Raw genomic sequence first — 23,645 nt, forward strand, 5'->3', positions numbered from 1 at the left:
TGCTTTAAGAAAATATCCAAATTCTGGAAAAGAATTTGATATATCAAGATCTGTTTTTAATGCCAGCGTAAATATAAGTTTTAGCATCTTGGGTAATCTGTCAACTGCTGAGTGCAAGAGTCTGAGAGCTACTGAGTGAGGACAGTCTGTGCTTAACCACCACCCCCACTTTGCGCGCATACTTTTCTAAGTTCTCGACATGTATTAAGTTTCTCATCATGTAAATTTGCTCATGTTGAACAATGTGTGAGGCACAAATATAGGCCTTCCCATCTTTTCACATTCAAAAGTTTTTCCACCAATTTGAAATCTCCGATGTACAGTACATTGGCCGTCACCATGACAGTTCTTCACAGACCCTTTACGTTCATAGGGCTCCTTTCTGCTATGAATTCTCTAAAGTAGGGTGAAAAGCACATGTTTTTCATGAGTGGGCATTTCTCCATAGCTGATTGCCTCATATCTAAAATAAAAAATGTATGCCATGGTTTTATACCTGCAAAATCTGATCAGTTCTCCTTGAGGTTCTTCTACTGGAGAAGAACAAAGAGAATCCAGAGCTTGGAAAGTGTGAGAACCATGCAAAACCAGAAGGGCTTCCCCATACACACTTCATTTGACTCACTTATTTGGAAACAGAATTCTGGATTTTTCCTCCTCCTTCTCTGATCTGTCTTTTGCTAGTGCTTCCTCATCTTCTGAACCTCTGGATGTTACATGAGGGCGTAGTCTTGGACTTCTCTCTTCTACCTACACACATTTCCCTGGTGATTTCATTCAACCTCATGCTTTGAACATCTACTTGCTAAAGGTGTGCGATTTGCATCTCTAGTCTGTGTCTATCCCTTGATTTCCAGACTCCCATATTTCCACCTGGGTGTCTAATGAGACCCTCAAACTTAACATGTCCAAAATTGAGCTCCTGGTCAATCCCACTTTCCACCTTGCTTCTCCCACAGTCTTTCCAATTTTAAAAATAACAACTTCATTCTTCTAGCGGCACCAGACAACACCCTTCACTCTTCTGTTTCTCACTTCCCACATCCAATCCAACAAGCAAATTCTCCTGGCTTACCTTCCAACACAGAATCTGGTCACTTCCCAGCCCTTCCACTACTCCCATTATGGTCCAAGTTCCATCGTTTGTCGTCTAGAACACTGCAACAGCATGCCCGTTGGTCTCTGCACTCCCAATCTTACATCCCTCCTCTCGGTAGAGAAGCCAGCGGCTCCCTATCTCACACAGGAAAAGCCAAAGCCCTTATGATGACCTACAAGACCTTCCTGATCTGCTTGCCAGAGAGCTCAACGACCTCATCTCCTACTATTCCCCCTTGTTCATGCCACTCCAGCTTCACCGGCATCTATGGTGTTCCTGGAACACTCCAAGCATGTTTCTACTTTATACTAGGTTTTCCCCTGGGTGGAACCCCTCACCCCCAGGTATCCACATGCTTTACTCCCCCATACTTTTACTGGATCTTTATTCAGATGTCACTTAACAGTGAGGCATTCTTTGGTCTCCTTAGCTAAAAGCATACTTCCTTGACATTTTCTGTTCCCATTCCCTACTTTATTTTTTTTCTTTGTACTTATCATCATCTAGCACAGTATATATTTTACTTATTACTCTTGCTTATTGTCTGTCACTCCTCAATACAATATAGCTTCTACAAGGGGAGAGGGTTTTGTCTCTTTTTTCATTGTTACATTTCGAGTGCCTAGAACAACATCTGGCATACGGTTGTCACTCAATAACCATTTGCTGCATAAATGAATGGGTTTTTAAAAAATAAAAAATCAATAAAAGCCACACGTTATAATATACCACAATAATAAGATACATTGAGAATAGTCATCAATAACCTATCTTCCTAATTACAGAAGAATCTTTTAAAGGCAGAAACTTTATCTTACATCTCTTTTCATTCTTAGGGACTGGCATAGAATGTTACATATACAGCAATTCCTTAGTTAAATATTTGATAGCAGGAAATTTTGCTAAAAGACAAATCACTAGGAGATAAAAATAGAACAACAGAATAATTATCTAATTCAACATTAGATTGGCATATAAGAAAGAATGACTCTAAAAGTAGTCTTTTCCCCTCTAATATTTATAAGTGATAGCTTTTAGTGCTAATTCAGAACAGCCACTCCAAAAATGATCACGAATTGCCGTAAGTCAAAAAGGCTACTAGACTCGTCAAGGACAGAGGGTGGAGGACTGGCTCTGGACTAGACATCTAGGCCACCCCATCTGAGTTGTCTTTGGACCAGTACCTGGAATGCTGGAGATATTTAACAATTTACCATCTAGTTCTCTCTCCTATAAAATTCTAATAGTACTTCTGACTATTACACTTCCTCAAAATCAACTGATGTTTGTGGGTCAAAGCTTGACAAAGCTTCCTAGAGAAATGACAGAGTCATCAACATTATGAATATGACAGTAAAGGAGTTGAAGGGTGACTCTGAACCAGACCAATTTACACAGAACTTATACGTGAAATATAAACAGACTATATATACACTGGTCACACCCAGACAGGTTTGCAATATAATTTAGGCCAACACCTAGACTAGTTTCGACACATGGTAAGGACATACAATGGAAATAAGATGAGAGGAAAATTTGAATTCTCCAAGTATGACTCTTTGGAGAAAAGTGTTTGCTAACCTCACTAAATTCCAGAAAAGCAACAACTGTTACAGGATAAAAAAGGAGATAAAGGATTCAAATTCTGACCAAGAATTCTGAGTTCCATTTAAAATATGAAGAGAAATGAAGAAAAAGACAAAAAACAAACAAAGAAACTCCCAAACCCTAATTTTCAAAAACACAACCAAAATCACAGAATTACCCATATTAACCAACATAGAGACAACAAATGGTTCTGTTTTACCTACCTACCAAATGTCTATGACTATGTGTAGGTTGACTAAGTAAATAATAATACAACAATACAAAGCACTTTTTACTTTTCAAACCCTTTCATTATTTTATTTAATCTTAATTTTGTGCTTGTATAATTACCTGCCCTGTCTAATTATCTAAATATCAATCAGTAAGCATGCGAAACATGAAACAGAATACATTTGGTAGGAAACAGGGGAAGAACTGCTTTGATATTGACATTAATTTCTTAGTGTATAACAACTCATGTGGGTCTTTTGAATTCTCTCTTCTGTCACTCCTCCAGAAGACATGGGATATATAAAATTAGCTCAGCAAAATTACCCCGATCTGACATTACATTACTATTATCATTATTATTATTATTATTATTATTGTTATACAAGACAGCATCAGTAGCTGTGTGAACAGGACATAAACCACTCAATATGCTTTCTACACAATACTGGCTCCCCAGTGAATCTCAGTGTTTCAAAAGATCACCTAATGGTCTTTCAGAATTTAAAGCTCAGCAGTAACCTCAGAAACAACACATCATCCAACTTGCTAGAACTGTACAGCAAACTTACAATGCTTAGATAAATTTTATCTCTGCAAAATAATTTTGCTGACACTTGGTTATAAAGAATAGAACTTTCTAATGACCTCTAACTCTCGGTTCACAATCTATCTTTCAACGAGCTTCCTTAACAGGAAATGCAGGATGTTTTGTTTTACAGTAGCACGCAATAACAAGTCGGTAAATTACTGGATAAAAGCGAGGAATTTTCCTTCTATTAGCTTACCCAGTTTAGCGGCGCCCTCTGGTGGGTACTCAGGAAACTGACCCTCGGAAGGGACGCTGACAGTTCTCCTCAGGCATCGCCCCTTGGTGGAATCGGTCTGCTGCTCCTGTCCTCCCTCCACAGGTATCTAGTTAACCGAAAGAAAAGGAGATGAAACTTAACAGCGAGCTCACCATATCTACCTTCTGACTGAATAATGCTATTAGTTAATAAAGACGGGCGGTTGTAATTATCGGAGCAAAGGAGAAGAAATGTAGAAATAAAATATATACAATGGTAAGGTATTACCAACCCCTTTTCAGGAAGCTTTTCTTTAAAAAGAAAACTGAAAGAGCAGGAAAGGTGAGTATGTAAATCAGCTTACTTGAAGTATGGACACATCATATCCAGGTGTGTACCTGCTTTGGGAGCTTGGAAAATAAAACACCCACACAATTAAAAGATTCTTTTACATCAGAAAGTGGTTCACAAGCTCCAATTCTGCCAAATGCTCAATAAGGTAAATGGAAATAAAAGTCAACCAGAAAGATTTAGCGCCAAAATTCTCTTAAAAAAAGGTTTTATTAGATAAAGGTAGTAAAACTCACCCAACTTTTCCTCAATTTTAGAATTAAGCATTTAGAGATAGTTAATAAAACATGTTTTTTAAAATGGCACATGTTCTTCCAAAAGTGAGATTAGTTTTTGAAATCCTAAAAACTATTTTCTTCTGGCATAACTTCAGAAACATATCAAGTGTTGTTTCCATATGTGGGATGAGAGCTACGGATGGCACCAAAGATTGCTAATGCAGTAAGTATTTTAAAACTTACTCACAGGTTATCCTTGTAGAGTAATGTGATGGCTCTAAATTCCTTTCACAATGAGACTGTACTAGTAACCTTTACCAAAACTAAGAATAGTAATGGTAACATCTTATTTTGCCAAAATGTCAGTAATTAATCAGTTTCTAATTTCTAATGGCTCCAATATTGAAATTTCAACACATTTCAATAATAATGCACTGGGTTCTTAACTAGCTGCAAAGCTAAGGGATTTTTTACATGTGTGACATCATGAGGGAGCCATTATTATGATCCCGCTTTTACAGATGAGGAATCATTTATTTCTACAAATGATTGCAATGGACACATCGCACATCAACGGATCCAGAAAAGCTGGGATACATACAGGCGTAAGCGTATATGCCTGCTGCTTTGCCTCAGTAATCCAACTCCTGTGACTGGGGTCAAGGGGGTGATAGTAAGGGAAGCTCTCCGTGTTACTGAGAATGTGAAGAGCAAAGCCCTAATGTCCTCATAATGGACGGAAGCTTTCCACTCCTTAGAGGCCCCCAAATTCCGCATTTTCTCATTACCATAACTATGGTTACTGCTTGCACATTGAAAAACCAAAAGGCAGAAAGTTAAGAAAGGTAAAATTCTAAAAAATAAGGGGAGATCTAATAAAAGCACCAATAAAGATATGGACTCTTCCAAAAGCACTCTGTAATATAAAACTTTACAAATAGTAATCTAAGTCATCCATCCCTTTCAGGATGAAAATTATATTATCTCTACTTAAATAATTAAAAGAGTAACACTGAGAGGTTAAATAACTCCTTCCTAGTAAGAAAGGCAAAAATGTATCCTCTACCTGCCTCAACAGTAGGAAAGAATGGGGGTAAATTTGAAGAAAATAATAGTTTGTATCTTTGAACAAATAGATGAACCTAAATAACATAGTTCTAAAAATGCCTATTATGTGAAATAATGAAGGCCTAAGCCATAAAGAAAAAAAAGGTCATAGTTATTTTTGATATTATAGGAGGGAATAACCTATGACCTTTTCTATGGAAATTTACAAAGGCCATATTCAGGAAAAAGTAAGAAATGGCTTCTATTATCACATACTTTGTCTCTACCATGTCTAAGGAGAGGATAAATAAAATATACGAAGCTTATTTGAATCTAAAATTCACTCACAATTATTTTTTCAGAGTTCTAATGTAGACTCTTCATTTTCTATTATTGTAACTTAAAATGTACTCAAAGGTTTCATTCAAAGTATCACTCCTACAGGTTAGGGTGCTTTACCTCTGACTCTGGATATGTGGGAGAATAGTGTTCACTTTTATTTTTACGAATATTTTACTTTTACAACACTATGGACTGCTTCTTACCTAAAATATCTTTTTTAAGATTCTGGTCTACTCCTTGAAAATTAAAGGGATCGTATTTCAAGTATTTTCAAACAAAGCTGGGGTTCACACATCTTTAGTACGCAGCCAAAGAAAATCAATCACTTTTAGAAAGTCAATTTTAGAAAAGCAATTTTGTCCATTCTGGTTGTCCTAATCTAGTTTACTAGTTCACATTTATTGAACTGAATTAGTCTTTAAAATGTGTATATATTCCAGGGTCTATAACTTAGGAGGAATTTTTTTTTAACCTATTTGGCCTTATAATGTGCTTCTGAGTCCTCTTTTTCCCCATCGGTGGGCGGGGGGATGAAGTACTTTAATTCACTCCATTTGAGGTGAGGAAAGTGGAACCCAGTAAGGAGTACATGTCTTCTCAGGTATCTCAGGTATGTTTAATCACCAAGTCAAACTGGCTCTCTGATTCCCAGCCTTCTTTGTGAGTTCCAAACCATCCATGACAATGAAAGAGCAACATGCACAAATAAATCAAGTTACTTAGAAAACATTTATATATACACATATATACATATGCCTCATATTTTCTATAAAATTGCCTTTCATTTTGTTTAGAATTTCATAGAAATTAATTTCAATTTCAATCTGAGCACATACAGATTAAACAAAATAGTCAAATAAAGGGAACCAAGATTATACTAGAAGATTATAGCAAAAGAAAGCTCTTCAGTTATTTCTTTTCCTGAAGAATGCTTAAATGATGTTCAAGTCTACTGTACCTTTAAAAGGACACAGTGGGTGTATGTGATGGGGGAAGGTATCCCTCTGCTTTAACCAGAGCATAATTCTGCATTTATCGGGTGCACATAAGCTTTTCCACAAAGAGCTCTTCTGCTAAAAGAGTATTTTAAAACTACTATCTTACAGAGTAAGGGCAAGCTCCTGCTTATAGTAAGTATACCAGGTTTTCCACAATCTGGCTCTAAGTGTTCAGCTTCAAATTTTACATTCTAGGAATACCAAATTGCTTGCATTTCCCTAATATATTCCCTATTTTGTAGTTCAGTGCCCTTTGCTTAGTTTGTTTTCCAGCTTGAAATATTTCCCTGTCCCTTTCTCTTCTATTCTATAACTGCCAGGTAAACTATAAACCCTAAGGCTTAGGACAGACATGGCCTCTTCCAGGAAGCCCCCCTTTCTACCAATGCCCTAAAGGAAGGCGAAAGTCCACCTCCCCTCCCCGAGGTTCCTCCAATAACAGACCTTTCTCTGTCACTATACTTATTACGCTGAATTATAACTATTCCTTTGTGTAACTAATTCCATGTAAGTTAACAGCTTGTATCTTACCAGTCAATCCCCAAACCTTAAAATAGCTCCAACCCACAAATGAATGAATGAATATTTAATAGATGAAGACGGGGTCCATTTTAGGCAAAGGAAAAAACACACAACATCAGCCAAGAAGTAGGTAAGCATATGACTTTCTTGTTTTGTTTTGGAACAGGGAATAGGCCAATTTAGCTAGAGCTTCTTAAAGGGGAGAAGTGGGATAGAACACCAAAATATATTATGACCGCACCGGGAGGGCTTTAATACCAAGCCATGCATAATTCAGGAAGCACTGGGAAACCATTCAAGTTTTTGGATCAGAGCATGGTAGTCTTTGAATTGGTCTGTCTCCTTCCTATCTCTCCCTCTTCCAATACATCCTACAGATTAATATTCATAACATACAACGTTGATCAAATCCCTTCCTTTCCTAAGCTTCCTTTGGTAATTACCCATTGCCAATAGCATCTTAATGACACAGACGGCCCTTCAGAATAAATGGATTTCTTTCTTTTATCCTATCCAGCTTACTTGTGCTATTTATCAAATGTCATTTTTAAATTATCTGTCTTATTTCCACAACTAAATTGGCTATGAGAGAGAGAGAGGAAAGAACTGTCTTTTTCTTTATAATGCCTAACACATGAATGCACACACAGGGACATGTTATATATGTGCTGAATAACTGGAAAGTGGTTCTGAATGAAATGTGCCATGGGTAGTTTACCCCAGCATACGTAACAGTTGAATTTTAGCTGTGCGCACAAAGCTTAACTGCTATTTTCATTAATACATCTGAGTGTAAATACCGCTTTCCAAAAGCAAGAAAAATAATTTTAGTTATTTTAAAATTGCGTTATTACTACTTTCTGCCTACACTAGCATCCAGCTTTAAAAACTCCAAGTACAGAAAGTAGAGTCTTAATGAAGAACAATGGAGCCACACTTACCCTTCCCAATGGCTTTCTGTTGCCAAAAGAACCTCACAAATTCAGCTTTCTTTTGTATTTCTATGCTGGCTGCACCTCAGAGGGGCTCATGATTGTCTTCTCTACCATTTCCCTCAACTCCTTAATCTTAGTTTACTTGGTCTTATCTCCTGAAAGCAAAATGGAATTCAAATGGCTCAGTGCCAAGTCAGCTGGGGCCTTTCCTGGCAACCAGGCAGGGAACTATATCTCATAACACACAAGCAATGTCTATTTGGCACAATTTACATGAAGCAATTTACTAAACCAGTGAGTCATTTCTCAAGGTGATACTCCTGGCCGACTTCTCCTTCAGCATTCTGTCCCGATCTACCCTTCTGCTACATTCCCAAATTGGTAATTGGTATATTTACCACGCTGCCCAGGTACATCCCGCACGCAGACTTTTTCCCATTTCTGAGAGGAAACACGCAGAGTTAAGAGACAGCATTAAAAGATCCCACACACGGAATATATGAGTTATACCAGACTAATGTAGTCCTCCCACATTTCAGCTGATTCAGTCGAAATCGTTAACGAACTCTCTTAATTGATATTTTTAACATAGCATTAAACACCCCCACGATTAGTTGATTAAGGTTTAAAACAGGCTTTTTAGATAAGCTTAGCAGTAAATTCCTTAAACTCCTTGTTTCAAGGAATTCTAAATTGTTCAATGTAAAATTCCAAAGGTAAATTACACTCCTCATGACAGTGTGGGTAAAAGGTAGAAGAGTGACAGCATATTCTGGTCCTTCCATAAAAAAGGGGGGTGGGGTGGGGGATTTCTAATGTTTTCCTGTAATGAAATTAACAGAATTTTAAATTTATCATTCATGTGGCAGGTACAGCACTGGCTTAACATTTTCTTATGCTAGAGACTTAACTCAGTTTTTCCAACTTAATAATGGTAGAACATACCTGTCTCAGGGCATTCAAGTATTTTTGTAAACTGTTTTGTAAACTCATCATCCCTTACCTGGTCTATTGCAGTCATTTAACTTTTCTATTTCCTTCCAATAACTCTCACTCAATTTTCCACATGATCAACAGAGTTACTTTTTTAAGGAGCAAATCTGCTGATGTCATTGCCCTGTTAAATGCCATTCCGTGGCCCAAATCATGTCCAGAATAAGCCCAAATTCCTGAGCATGGATCTTCAAGGCACTTTATTACTTGACTCTTGATAGCTATCACTTTTCCGCTTGCAAAATATATTCCAAGAAGTCTTAACATTTTGCAGTTTGCCAAAGAGATAGAAGATATTCCTTGACTCTGTGTCCTTATACACACATGGAATATCCTTCCCTTTTTCTCCTCCAGGTGAGCTTCTTTTTGTCCCTAAAGACAGGACCCAATCGTAAATTTCTCTGTAAAACTTTTTTTGGCATTCTCCATTTCACACCACAACCCACCCCAGGCACTATCTCGGTTCATCATTCCCTTATGATTATATTATAGTCTTAGAAAAAATTTATTGAAGTAAAGTCACTTAACATAAAATTAACTTTTTTTTTTAAAGTGAGTAATTCAGTGACAATACCTTCAGAATGTTGTACAGACACCACCTCTGTGGAGTTCCAAATGGTTATAACTTTTAATTAACTACGATGTGTCCTGAATATGACTGTATCTTTGCAACCATAATATTGCACATGTAATAAATGCTCAATAAGTAAAGATCGAATCACACACCAAACAATGGCAAAGCATTGTATGGATTATTTGTCTCCTCTTTTATTATCCAGTTTTAGAGAAAAATATGGAATTAAGTCTCATGTTCTGGAAAGATTTATCACACAAAAAAAAAGACAGAAGAGAAGGTTCATCTTTCAAACTTAAGGAAATGGATATTCAGGAGTCAAAGTTTATAATCTGGCTTCTTCAAAATTTATTCAACAAATATTTATTGAGACTTTGCTCATGTATTAAGAACTATTCCAAGCACTGAAGAGAAAATCCCTGCCCTAAAGCTCATATTCCGGTAGTGGAAGAAAGACAATAAATTATATAGCATTTTAGAAAGTGGCAAATGCTATGGGGGGAAAAAGCCATGAGTTCAATCAGAAGTTCCGGATGGAGATACAGGGAGGGCTTCCAGTTTTAAATAAGTGGTGAGGGTAGCCCTCAGTAAGCAGGTGATATGTAAGCTGAGAGTTGAAGGAAAGGAGAAGGTGAGACATGCAAATATCTTAAGGGAACAGTCAAGGCTAGGGCCTTGAGGCAGGAACACATGTGGCACTGCCCTGTACAGATGTGGAGAGAAGAAGAGAAATCTGTAAAGATGACTCAGAGGGAACGGCAGAGAGGTAAGAGGAAAACTAAGGGAGCATGGAGTCATGGAAGCCAAGTGACGAATGGCTCCAGGAGAAGGAATGAGTGATCAACCACATTAAATGCCACTAACAGGTTAAGGAAGATGAGAACTGAGAACTGACCACTGAATTTAGCACTGTGGGGTCACCAGTGAGCTTACCAAGGGCAATCCTGGCAGAGTGGTGTGGGTAAGAGTCGGACAGGAGTAAGTTTAAGAAAGAAAGAGAGGAGAGAAATTAGGGACAACGACCTCAGAAGTTCCAGGAATTTTTACTATTAAGGGAAGCAGAGAAAGGGGTGGAAACTGGAGGCAGAAGTGAGGTTGATACGGGCTTGTTGTTTCTTTTGAGATAGGAGAGAACAGCGTGCTGACGGGAATGACCTAGTGGACTGCAAAAAACTGAAGAAGTAAGAGAGGTAGGGGAGAACTGCTGGTGCTATGTCCTTGGCTAGGCAAGAAGTAGAGGGATGGGCACCCGTGGCGGGGTGAGTCGTGGAGAGCGTGGCCACAGTAAGGAGGGGAATCAGGGCCTAAGGAGACAGACGTGCTGGGGGCTGGAGACATGGTAATGGAGTCTGCAAAGGTTCTCTTCTGAGGGCCTGGGTCTTCTCATGGGAGTAAGACGCAACGTGATCGGCTCTAAGCGAGGGTAATAGAGAAGGGATCAGAATAGAGGAGGAGATGAAAACAAAACCAAAAAAAGTCATCTTGGAAATCCTTTTGGATTGTGCTACTCAAAGTGTGCCAAGGCCCTGTGCTGCTCTGCAAAGTTTGTTGTTTGTCCGTGATACACACTTTAACAGTACAGACACTGAGTACAGACATTGAGAAGTGTGCCTGGTGTAAGTAGTGAATTTGTCTCATTGTACAGCACGCTTTCCATGAACACGTACAATTTTGGCAATTTTATTCCTTCTTTTCCTATGTTATGATTATTCTGTGCATATTTATTGAAACGTAATTTCATTTTTGTTAATTCTAATAAAAATTTGTATTTTTGTCTTTTTAAAATTTCATTTTTTTCTTATTTCATTTTATTGTATTTTATTGCTCACGATGAGGTGGGGAACACAACTGGCCCTGCACCACACAGATTGAGAAGCACTCGTCCAGGAGAGTTGGACAATAATTGGACTAGGAAAACGTTTTGTGATTGCCAAGTAGCATTAGGGGCTCACACAAGGTTTGCAGCCATTGTTTTCGAAGTCCATCAGCATGGTGGAGTGATTTTCTCCAGACACATGCTACATGGAAGCAGGGCAGGAGATATGAGCAGCAGGATTTAACTAAGCTCTGAGTTAGATCGGGTGAGATTCTCCCTCGTTTTCCCTAAAAAGCCCACACTCTGAATCTCAGGGTGTAGTCTCTCACAGAGTCCAGTCCTTGGACCTCACTCCCTTAGGAATCTCATCCAGTCTTGTGACTTTGAACACCGTCTAATGCCAAATGAGTGAGACGATGCAAGAGAAGGGCAAGGAAATAGTATGTAAGGGAGCAATGGAATGACTGACCATAAAATTCACGCTGGGGGAAAAGGGAAGAGAGGGTATGAGAGGTATGAGGGGCAAAGAAGGGGACAGGATCAATGGAGCATCAGTCCAAACAGGACTGAAGGATTGCTGGAACAAGGAATGAACTGAAAACACAGGAGGTGGTGGTGACAGAGGAAGACGCCTGCAACCGAGCATATGCAGAAGCTGTAGCAATGAGATGGGAGAGGAAAAGACTCTTGGAGGAGAGGAGTTCAAGGAACTGCGAGCCATGTGTTGAAAGAATCCTGTCTCCGGATACTGGAATCATCACAGGTTAAGGCTGGAGTCGTATTGGAGATCATGATAATGAGCCAGGAGCAAAAACCAACGACAAAGGAGGAGAAATGTGTGGGGCCTGGAAGATGACTACAATATGAGATTCAGAGTTTGGGCTTTTGGGGGACAATGAGGGAGATTAGCTAGGAGGCAGCCATGAAAGGAAAAGGACACCTCCTACTACAGGCAGCCTGGTCTGAGGGCTGTGGGAGAAAAACAATCATCACCTGGCAGGACCTCACAGGGGACAGTGTCCGCAGGGAAGGTACAGGTTCTCAAGAGACCAAAAAGTGAAGGGATTCCTGCAGAAGGAGGCGGATGAAACAGCTGATTTTGCTGCTGATGGAGCATAAGTTACAGAGGGCGCAGTGAAAGGGTTCCAAGAGGTGGGAAAGGATGAGTGGGAGGCAGGGACAGAAAAGGAGATTTACAGAGCCATACACAGCATGGGAAACGAGGGCTTCCCCAGGGGTCATGGGCTACTCGCGACGACTGGCATAAAAAGGGATAAAGTACATGAGACATTGCTTTAGAGAATTATTCATCATGGACAGTTACTTTAGGATACAAAAGGGGACCCAGGCCTGGATTACTCAATTGATCAGAAATATCTAATCAATGGATTATGTCTTGGTCTGGAAAAGGCACGTCTCTTGACCTTATGCTATCTATCCTTCGGCTCTTAAATTTCCTAGAGTACTAAACTGAATAAAATATAGGTATGGGCATAACGACGGCAAATGATCCATTCTCATCATTCCTTATTAATAACTCCGAAAAAAGACTGCTGACAGAGTAGGTTGGTTAAAAAGTACATTTTGAATTATCTTTTTATTCAAATTGGATAACCAAAAACTTCTATACTAATATTCACTCTACCAATTCTAATTATGTATCTACTTAATATAAACAGAGCGACATGTACTAGACTACTCCAGAAAAGGCTGCCCTTTTACAAATTATTTTAAATAAAATTATTTACACACACACACACACACACACACATTTGGCAATTAATCTTTCTTTCATTGAATCAAATCTTTTCTTCTCTTTCTCTCCTATTATCCCTCTTCTTTGTCAGGATCACATTCACTTTTTTTCTTTTCTTTTTTTTTTTTTTTTAATGTTGTGGAGGTTGAGAGTAAAATGGTTTTATGGCCCTACCAAATCAGAATGATATCAACTATCTGATAAACCACCAATAAGCTAATGAATTATTTGCACATGGAAGGATTTGTACACTGTAACAGTTTAAGGAGTAAAGTAGTAATAATATATGACAAATTCAGGAGTTTTTTTTTAATTTAGAGGGACAGAAAGTTTACCTAGAACTAGAACTGCAGTCTGTCTGCCTCTCCAGATCTACTTTCTGCCCTTCTCTCTCGTGTGTGTTTCAGGAAGCAAATCTCCACAGAACACATCAAGAACAATCTTTTCCTCTGGCTTCAAGTTTGGTTTGGCCAGTAGGTACCAATGGCAAGAAATCAGAAAGCAGAAATGAGCTGGAGTGTTCATTCTCCCTTGCTTCCTCCTTGCTGGCCATTTTTGTTTTGGTAGATGGGGTGCTCTTTAGTGTATGGTCGCAGCAACTGTCATGCAGCTCTCTCACGTGACTACAGTTCTCTGGGCTCCAGAAGCATCACTCCGTTCCCTTACCCTGTCAGTCTAGGGTGATAACTGCTTTCTGATAACTGCTAGTCCATGGGAGCTTCACCACCCTTCGGTGGGTGCCTGATGCAGCCCATGCCTCCGGAAATAGTCCCTTCATTAAATCCCTTTAAATTAATCCACTGGCTGCCAGGAGCTAGACTGATACAATTCCCAGTAGCCCATCTGAGCTGTTTTCAGGGCTGGGTCTACACAATCCAATCCATTCTCATTCCCAATTATTCAACTCGGTATCTCTTTCACCATTCCTTAGCAAAAATTCAGCCCTGTCTTGCAGAAGAACTCACTTCTTCATGGCAATCACAGATCATTATGACATTAGCAGCCCTTTAGACTTACTTATGGTTTGTCATTCATAAAGCCTCCATTTTCATAAATGGGACTTTCAAAATGCAAAATAAAACTAGGTTATGTCAGGAATTGTCAGAAAAGGGAAGTCGCTTTTCTCAGTAACATCCATCTCACCTCCTTCTCCTTGTTGAGCAACACCAACTGGCTGTCTGTGAGGATGCAGTACTTCCGCTCCCATGTTGTCGTCTCAGTGTAGGGTGACTGGCCGCAAGACAGACGGTGGGTAGGTGGCCCTTTCACATCTGCGTGACAAATGTGAAAAACAAAAGCGACAAATCATCATCCTGCTTTGGTAAACTAGTGTTTCACATGTAAGGTTCTTCAAAATTGAATTCAATAAAGAGAGAAATCTGAACATGAATCGCAATGGTAAATGGAAAATTCTTAAGCAAATAAAAAATTGTTATATACAGAAGTAAAAATCGGCCTATAGTCTGCAAACAAGAGGGCTGAAACACTCTAGGAAGAACTGTTAGCACAAACTTGACACGACCATCACTGCTAAATTTGCACAAAAATCATGAGATGTCTCTTCATAGCAAAACCAGTATCACTCAAAATAAAGAGATGGAGGTGACTCAGAGACGAGAACAAAAGACAGACCCCAACTCCTTGGGAGGAAGATGAATGTGCATGTACGCTTTGAGAGTACTGTGGACTCCAGAACTCAGAGAGTGAAGTTATTGGCAGCCCAAGCCTTCAAAATGGCTGTATTTCTAGTCACTCATAAGAATTAGAAATGTTTAAACTATAGCATATGACCACTAGAGGCCAGTAATATCTTAAAATCATAGGATGCAATTTCCTCAAAGAAAGATCTACCCATATTACGGTCATGTCTCTTAGAGTTGGAGGTATACAGTGTTAAAGCTAAATGTCTCAGCTCCTCTAAATGCTTCATTTCCCTATAAAATACCAAGTGCTTACTATTACTATGTTACTTTAAAATTTTTTGATATAAAGTGTTCACTCATTTGGGCTATTGTAAAACTTAGAACGTATCTTCATCATAAGTACACATTAGATCCATTAAATAAACTTTTCTGATGGTTCAATATACTCGTATATTAACATTTCTTTAGCCGTGAAGGACTAATTACTCTCAGGAATCTATTAGGTTGGTGCAAAAGTAACTGTGGGTTTTGCAATTATTTTGAACCTTTTAAACTGCAATTACTTTTGCACCAACCTAATACTTGCAGGGATCGTTTAAAATGTATTAGTGACTACTCTTTTAATTATTGTGCTAGAGGAGCACCTCAAACTGAAGACATTAGAAAAAAAACAGCCGGAGTGCAGGAGAGTTGTAAATCATAAATACGGACGTTTTACCTACAAGATGAGTGTTTTCATTGCTGTTACTTTCTGCAGACTTTCAGTCTTTTTATCACAGGAGGATAGCTATTCCTGGTAGGGACTGGCTTGAAGGAAATTAAAATGATTTCCTAGATGCTCTGTACTGTAATTACCCAAATATGCATAACTATACCCAGAGTCCTATAGAAAGTAAACAACGAGTCAGTAATTAGGGCTGTTAGTTGCATGTTGACCTTCCGTCCCCTCCCGCCTCTTATTATCCTCAGTGCTCCTTAGGGCTCAACATCTTTCGCTCTCTACAAATCTGTCTCAACTTGTTGCTCTGCGCGTTTTGAGGAGCTTATCAACTACCCTCCAAAATAACTCAAAGTCCAAGAAGCAATACTGTTCCTCGGGCTTGGCTGGACATGTTCCTCATTGTTAGAAGTTCACTGTTTTTCCTTTTCCCCCTTATTTTTCTGCTCCTGTTTCCTCTGCACCACGCATAGCAGTACATGTGACACCTATAGCTTCTCCATTCAACACCAACTCTCGCTTCCCGGCCCTCAGCTCTCCCCTTGTATTCCAAGCTTCTTAAATTATTCTAAAGTTTTTTTTCTTTTTAATACTTCAGAATTTCCTAAAGTTACCATAAAAAGCTTTAAAGGCACTGACTCTTAATCCTTTGTGACACTCCAGGAGATTCTTGCCTATACTTAAAAGCCATGTCAAAGCTGATTTTCTTCACATAATTTGGACAAACAACTGGGTTAGATTTTTACCACAGTGTAGGCCTATTTTTAGAGCAAATACCAAGATCACCTCAACAGAGAGGGACACACCTACTTTATGTGGAAATGTGGTGGCTTGTGGCCTAGACAAGTTCTTATTCAAATGACTAACCTTCTTATGTAAGTTAGCCATGGGTGACTTAAACGGCCCACTATAATTTAATTTGAACAGTAATCTTATGATCTATACTAAGCAAGAAGACACCGACAGACTCTGGACATAAAAACTAGTATTTGGGATCCTGCATTTATAGCATAACCCAGATTTCCCGACAAAATATAAATCTGTATCGGACTGAATTTCCCTGTGTCATCCTGAGTAATTCTCTTCAAGTCTCACTATTTCACATTCTCCCTTTCCCCATCCTAAGCTTTGTTCCTAGTTTCTTCCATGGTATTGTGAAAAAAGACAATGTCTCAAAGCATTTTGAGACCCTGAACTACTGTAGCCCCAGCGCCAAAGGTAGAATGAAACAGGGAGAAACATTTCTGTATTTTAAAATTTTCTGTCTAAATTATGAGATTGACTACCCATGTTATAAATGTTATAGTTTCATTTTTTTTTTTTTACAATCTAATGCCCACTTTTTGATAATTTTAAGACAATGCATACCAAGGAAGAAAACAAGAAAGTAGTTAGAATAAGTGGCTTTTTTGGTTCTTTTTATCACTTCTGGATTAAGGTTTAAAAGGCATTTTAAATAACAAGATAAAATGAGATTGAAAAATAACCAATAGATTTAATTTTTTCATCCTATCATGTCCTCATTTCCGTGGCTAAATAAAGGTTTAATGGTGCATTTGTCCATTTGTCAAGCCTGTATACTAAGACTGTATTAACAGGACAAGCTCAGATTAATGCCCTATTTCACTTTACCAATTCTATCAATCTCTCTCTGTTTTTTTTTTTTTTTTGCTCTAGTGACATACTTCTAATTTCTGACTTCCAATTATATTTGTGCCTAAAATTCACTAGGGAAAAGGATAACAACTAACTTAGAATTATAAATTAGAATCTTAATAGCAAACTTGGAAAAAAATTAGATTTGCAATGTCCCATTCCTATAAGGATACAAAGGACACTGGATGCTGGCCTTATTACAAAAATTGACTATTTTAAGAAACATTAAAAAGAATCAGAGGTTATTCAATGGATCCCTTTGAAAAGCACTGCTCTAAGACTGCATATTATCACGTAGACTAGTGATTCTCAAAATTTTTTGATCTAAGGATCCCTTTACTCTTAAAACGATTGAGGACTTCAAAGAGCTTTTGTTTATGTGGGCTATATTCACCAATATTTACCATATTAGAAATTAAAACTGAGAGATTTTTAAAATATTTATTCACTTAATAACAACAAAGCTGTTGCATGTTAACATAAATAACACATTTTTAATGAGATGTAACTTTTCAAAAAAAAACTGAGAGGATTGATACTCTTAAGTTTTGCAAATCTCTTTAAAGTCTGGCTGAATAAAAGACAGCAGGGTTCTTGTATCTGTTTTAACATTCAATCTATTGCTTTATGTTGTTTTGGTTGAAGTTCTGAACTCACACAGATACGGAGTTGGAAAAGGAAAGAGTATTTTAATAGCGCTTTTGGATAATTATTTTTAATACTATGCCAAAACCTGACAAGCAGCTGCTTCTTGAAAGTGAGTAAAATGTGGAATCTGACATCACATCAATGAATTTTTCATGCTGTTAAATTAAAATAATTGGTCTACTTGGCCCCTGGAATGGATCTTTTACCCATATGCATGAGTTTGTAACATTATGCAATAATCATTTAGAAAATACTGGTTCATTTAGTTTTGCATATCTTCGAAATGTTGACACTTTTCATTATATAATATCAAAAGTCACATTCACTAACCTTCAGAAAAGTAGTGATCTCATCAGAAAAGTCTTTAAGTATTGGGAAGTGGTCAAGATTAAGGTGGCAGAGTCAAGTTTTCAAAAATCTTGTTTTCATTTTTAGTCTTGAATTTTATCATTGGCAATGAATACTGTTGATTTTCCCCCCCTTCAGTGACAAGTTTATGTTTTTCTTTTTCCAGAAAATGTCTAGCAAATAACCAAGACTGAATAACTATCATTTGTCTTTCCATTGTTCTTTCAAGTAAAAATAATGTTCCATGAAAAACAAGTGGCAAGTTCAGGTCACAACTCACTTTGCACAAATGCTTTCCATCGTGATAACTATCCTATTTCAGTATGCAACTAGGAGTACTTCCCATGTCATCACACAGAATGTTAAAAAGACGTGAACTCGAGGGCTCAGATTTCATCAAATGAAGGATTTTCTGAGCGTTCTCAAGGATACTCTAAAGACAACTGGCTCTCTCTCCTGCACTGTACACGGCAGAGAAGATACAACAACTACTGGTATAGGTTGGTTCCAGGGCCCTGATTCCCGCTCCTGCATCAGGAGTTGTACTCATAATTGCTTTTGCATCATCAGTGCAAATGTCCACACAGTCAAAAAAAACAACAACAAACAAACAAAATAAATAAAAGGCAAGTTTTATTAAGAACATAGTTTTAACCTAGCAGATCAAGGGGGTCCTTGGGTTCCAGGGTTCCACAGACCATACTTTAAAAATCACTGATTGGACAAAAGGAAGCCAATAAAGGATTATAAGATGAAGTAAGTGGGGAAAAGACCAGAGGTCTTCTACAACGGATGGGAGACGAATGCAATGGCCTGGGCAAGGGATGATTAGGGTCATAGACTGGTAACAGTGGAAAGGGACTGTGTGAGCCAGAGTTTGAAATAAGAATCAATAGCACTGGTAACTCTCTCGCTGCTTGTGATAGAAGAATAGCACAAAAGAGATGAGAGAAGAAAAGAGCAATTGATACAAATATAGACTGACAAATGCTCATAAAGCAGGTTATATAACTGTAACAGGGCTTTAGTTTTAGCCAGGAAGTCCAAAATACAAGTTTTTCAAAACAGAAAGGAAGAAAACCTAAAAGGGAAACTTTTGAATTTGAAGGATTCATTATAATCCATTATATCCAAATCATTTCAAGACAGCACTCAAAATACAGTTGTCCTTCGATATCCATGGGGGATTGGTTCCAGGACTCCGTGGATACCAAAATGCTCAGATGCTCAAGTCCCTTACATACAGTGGCGTACTATGGCGTTCTATGTGCTACAGCAGGGTCTGCCTACATATCACCTCTTTTGTGTAGTACTCAGCACGTGACAAATTTGAGTTTTGCTTCTTGAAATTTTCTGGCATTTTTTCCGAATATTTTCAATCTGCAGTTGGTTGAATCTGTGGATGTGAAACCCATTGATACAGTGGGCTTTACCAGCTTACTTAGGCTACCTATAAACCTAACAGTCAAACTCTGGACCTCTTCAAATGCTAATATAAATTTAGTAACTACTTGGCAAGGAAACAACAAAAATAAAACAAAACAAAAAACTTCTCTGTGTGTAGTAAGTGACCCTTCCTTGTAACCAAAGAAGAAAGCATCATGGCCTGTCACATCACTTAACAAAAATGATAAACAAAAATGATATGAGCTGGAAATTCCATTAGGCATATCTATAAATATCCAAAGTAACTTTTCTCTTAGTGGGTAAGCATCTTGTCTTTTCCAGACTTAGAAAGCATCTCAAAAGACTTGCAGTAGGAGAGTAAATAAAGGGATCTGATTGGAAGCAGAAATAGGGGGTAAAGGACAGTGGAAAAGATAAGTTTATGACCGAAATACGGAGAATGTTAAAGAAAAAAATTGCTGTGGGATATTTTATTTTTGTATCTTACAGCTCCTTAGAAATTCATCTGCATTGCATTTGAATCACATTGTTTACTAACCATGTGGTTTTCTTTTAATTCCAACATTAGAAATTAAATGTAATCGCTAAAATCCCAAACCCACTTACTACCATCTAAAACAAGCTTTTATTAAAGAGGATTCTATAGAGAGGTTCCTCCAGCTAACACAAACCCTAACTGTTTCATTCACCTTGGAAAGCTTTTCATGGATTTTTAGTACCAACCTAAAACAACAACAACAAAACATAGTTTTAGGAAATCTATCTATATAGGGGAGTTTTTAATACATTAAAAGAGAAACAGATTTCCAACAATTAGTTGTTGTAAACTACAGGCCTCTGTGCTTCTGTACAAAGACCTGTCAGCTCTCCCACGGCAGAGCTAACCTGGCTTAGAAATGGCAAGTTCTTCCCAATATCCAGATTTCAATTATCAGACTTGTTTTGGTTCTGAATTTGGTTAGAGCTCGAAGTCACAGTACATGCATTGCTTTATAAAGTCTCAGAATTGAAGTGCTCACTTTCTTACAGAAGTAAAAATACATCCAAATAACTTTAAAAAGAGCTATGATGCTTTGACTAGCTAAGAACACATCAATTGCTCTAAATACACACAGGACTATTTTTGGCTATCCAAAATGTTCAGTACAGTTTTAACAGAAGTTCAAGTTTAAATATGACTTATATTAACAGGGCAACTGACAAGCTAGATTTTTAAATGGCAGTTCTTTATTTTTTGGATAAATAATAAAATTCTTGCTCTGTCATACAGCTTAAAAATGTGGTAATATGCTTGGCTCTCTTCTATAGTGACTTCGGCTGCAACAGAATAAATGTTTGAGTTGTTATGTGAAGATGATTCTTAGGAATGTCAATAACTGTAACAGGCTGTTTAGCAGCACCCCACTAGGTATTAGAGGTATATGAGCAAATTATTTTATAAATGTGTGAATGCTGTCTGTTCCAGCCCTAATGGTGCTGCCATCAATTACCGCCCATCATTATACTTTAACTCATTCTCTTTTATTCTTAAAGTATAGACAGAAAAGACAAAAACAATCAGGACATTGCAATGGAGTTTAATTTTACTTATTTTATCCCTTCGTTACCCCCTCCCACCTTTCATATTCTGTTGAAATGTCAGAAAAATACCTTGCTTCCAGAATAAACAACAATTTTCTTAGGTTGTCAACGACCCAAACACCAGTGCTTTTGAACTCTCCTTTGTCCCGACATACAATGAACCTCTGGGCTGGCATCAATGGTCCCAGTATATTTAAATATAGTCACACTCACCATGGTGAGCAATAAGGGTATTGAGTAATAAATGATTCCACATATTTAAGATACATACAATCATTAGGTCAGAAATGTTTCCCTTTATGGAAATACAAGTTTTAGCCCTTATCATAAATTCTCTATAACTGTTTGTGGTGAATCTGTATCGTGTCTTTTAACCTTAGGTAACCATTTTAGTTGCCTTTTCAAGCATGGAGGCATAACTTTCAAGCTACTTGATTACTGGTGTCTAGTCAGTAAACCCCTATGCTCATCATCACCCTTTTTAAGAGAGGGCAGGTAGGAGATGACATATGACACTTCTTTCTGGTGAGTAATTTCTTTGTCTGTGGTTTAGCAAAGAGTCCCTTTGCTGCCTCCCTCTCAGTCTCAGCAGCACGGGACCTAAGCATGGGGATTCTAACTGCTCCATCACAGGACACAGTGAGTGAGTTATCTGATAATAGTGCAATAAGTTCCTTGCAGACATGACTTATTTATAGTAGATAATCAGATATGTGATAAAGGTAAAACTTCTGTTTGCAGAAGAACCAATTTTAGTTTGATGCCATTACCTAAGTAATAAGATTACCTAAAAGTAATCTTTTAAGGAGATGTCTGGGACGGGAAACAATTCCTGTGATGACTCCACTGGCTTCTCCCTTCCACATCACGAGTACAGTTTGCACTGCACCTGATCACATGTGCCATGAAACAGCAGGCGGAGCAGGTCATAGGGTTTCCTTCTGCTTTTCGGATATGCCTTGGAAGGAGTAAGTGCCATAATTCTCACACTGGGCCAGGCCCGGCTTAAGCAATTATACCGATTAGGTAACTGAATGGACTGTTATGAATGATACCAGCAAAAAGGTGACAGACGGCCGTCCATCACAGCCTGCTCTTCACATCTATAGTTTACACTCTTACCTAATCAAAAAAAAATATAAAATACTCCAAATAAAATGATTTATTTATATGCTAATCCTTAAAAGGAAAAAAAAGCCTCTATGCAAGTTTTTCTTAAATAGTCAAGTATGGTACAAATTTCAGAAAATACTAGTCTGGCCATTAGAACATTACCATGGTGTATTAAATATCAAAACTTAAGATCCTTTTTATGTCTCGTGTTCCCATTACTGGTAGAAAAATGAACTATACGAAGGATTCATCTCAAACACCATTTAATACTCATTCCTTTCGTTATATTTAGTACCTCTTCCTATATTAGTATGTCCCCACGCGTGCCTCTTTTTGAATTGAATCTCATCACTTTTCTTTAGAAGCAGCTGCTGTGGGGAAAGAATTAGAGCATTGAAAGGAATGTGATTCTTAGTGGAGAAGGGAAAAAAAAGAGTAAATAGTTCACTGCTGTTTGAGATCAGTTTCGGAGGTTTTCGCAACGGACTGTACAGTCAGTGCTGTGACATTACCTCTCTACCTGAGAGAGCAGAAAAAAGGCAGCCTGCATTAAAAATAAAACTTCTCAAAAGTTTGTCAGCATGAAAAAATTTCGTAGCTCTACCTCTCTACCTTCCCTTCCAGGATCAACTGAAAGGGAATATAGGCAAAACACGCGTCTTTTCTGAATTGTGACCTGTTTGAATCACAAATCACTGAGCTTTCAGTGAAAACCTATCAAGGAGATAATTTAAGCGTCTCTAAAGAACCGTATTAGTCATTCTTTGGTAAGTCACCAACCCAATTCAATCAGCTGGATCATGAAACAACTTAGCTGACTAAACATTAGAAGTGAAAACCTTTCTTTTTATCAAAAACCACTGACCTCAAGTGAGTAGGATGGAACAAACACCTACAACATGAGACTATAAAGCAGTAAAAGCACTTAGCTTTTTCTCTTCAATACAACCAACACAAAAAGAACAGACATCTCTCTTAACCAATTCTAATCCACTCCTAAAAATGTGTTGGATGGCAAATTTTCATGTAATAGGAGACTATATTTTAAGTGGGAAAAGAATAATGCAGTTCAAGGACATCTAAAACACCCTATTAACTTCCCCACATATTGCTAAGTATTCTTAAACCCATATATACAACCCACCAAAAATTCCTAAATAAAATAAACATACAAAATCATCTAATGTTTAATGAATTCGTTAGTGGGTGTGTTTCTGCATAGTTCGCAGTATCAGATACAAGCTCCATTTTCCTTTTATACTGCAAACATGTACTGT

The 23,645-nt window shown here is 37.9% G+C and overlaps 1 protein-coding gene across 6 annotated transcripts in view; it reads right to left on the reverse strand.

Moving 5' to 3' along the window:
* Positions 1-23,645, reverse strand: part of RASAL2 (RAS protein activator like 2) — a 271,042-nt gene that overhangs the window by 132,759 nt on the left and 114,638 nt on the right. For all 6 annotated transcript variants that reach the window (XM_081027010.1, XM_081027005.1, XM_081027011.1 and 3 more), the window contains exons 2-3: positions 14,398-14,525; positions 3,703-3,829 (exon numbers count right to left, since the gene is read on the reverse strand). In XM_081027010.1, the coding sequence (XP_080883136.1) occupies positions 3,703-3,829; positions 14,398-14,525 (255 nt within the window). The remainder of the gene's footprint in view (positions 1-3,702; positions 3,830-14,397; positions 14,526-23,645) is intronic.

This window comes from Rhinolophus hipposideros (assembly GCF_964194185.1).
Source record: "Rhinolophus hipposideros genome assembly, chromosome: 19".
Taxonomy (NCBI): Eukaryota; Metazoa; Chordata; class Mammalia; order Chiroptera; family Rhinolophidae; genus Rhinolophus; species Rhinolophus hipposideros.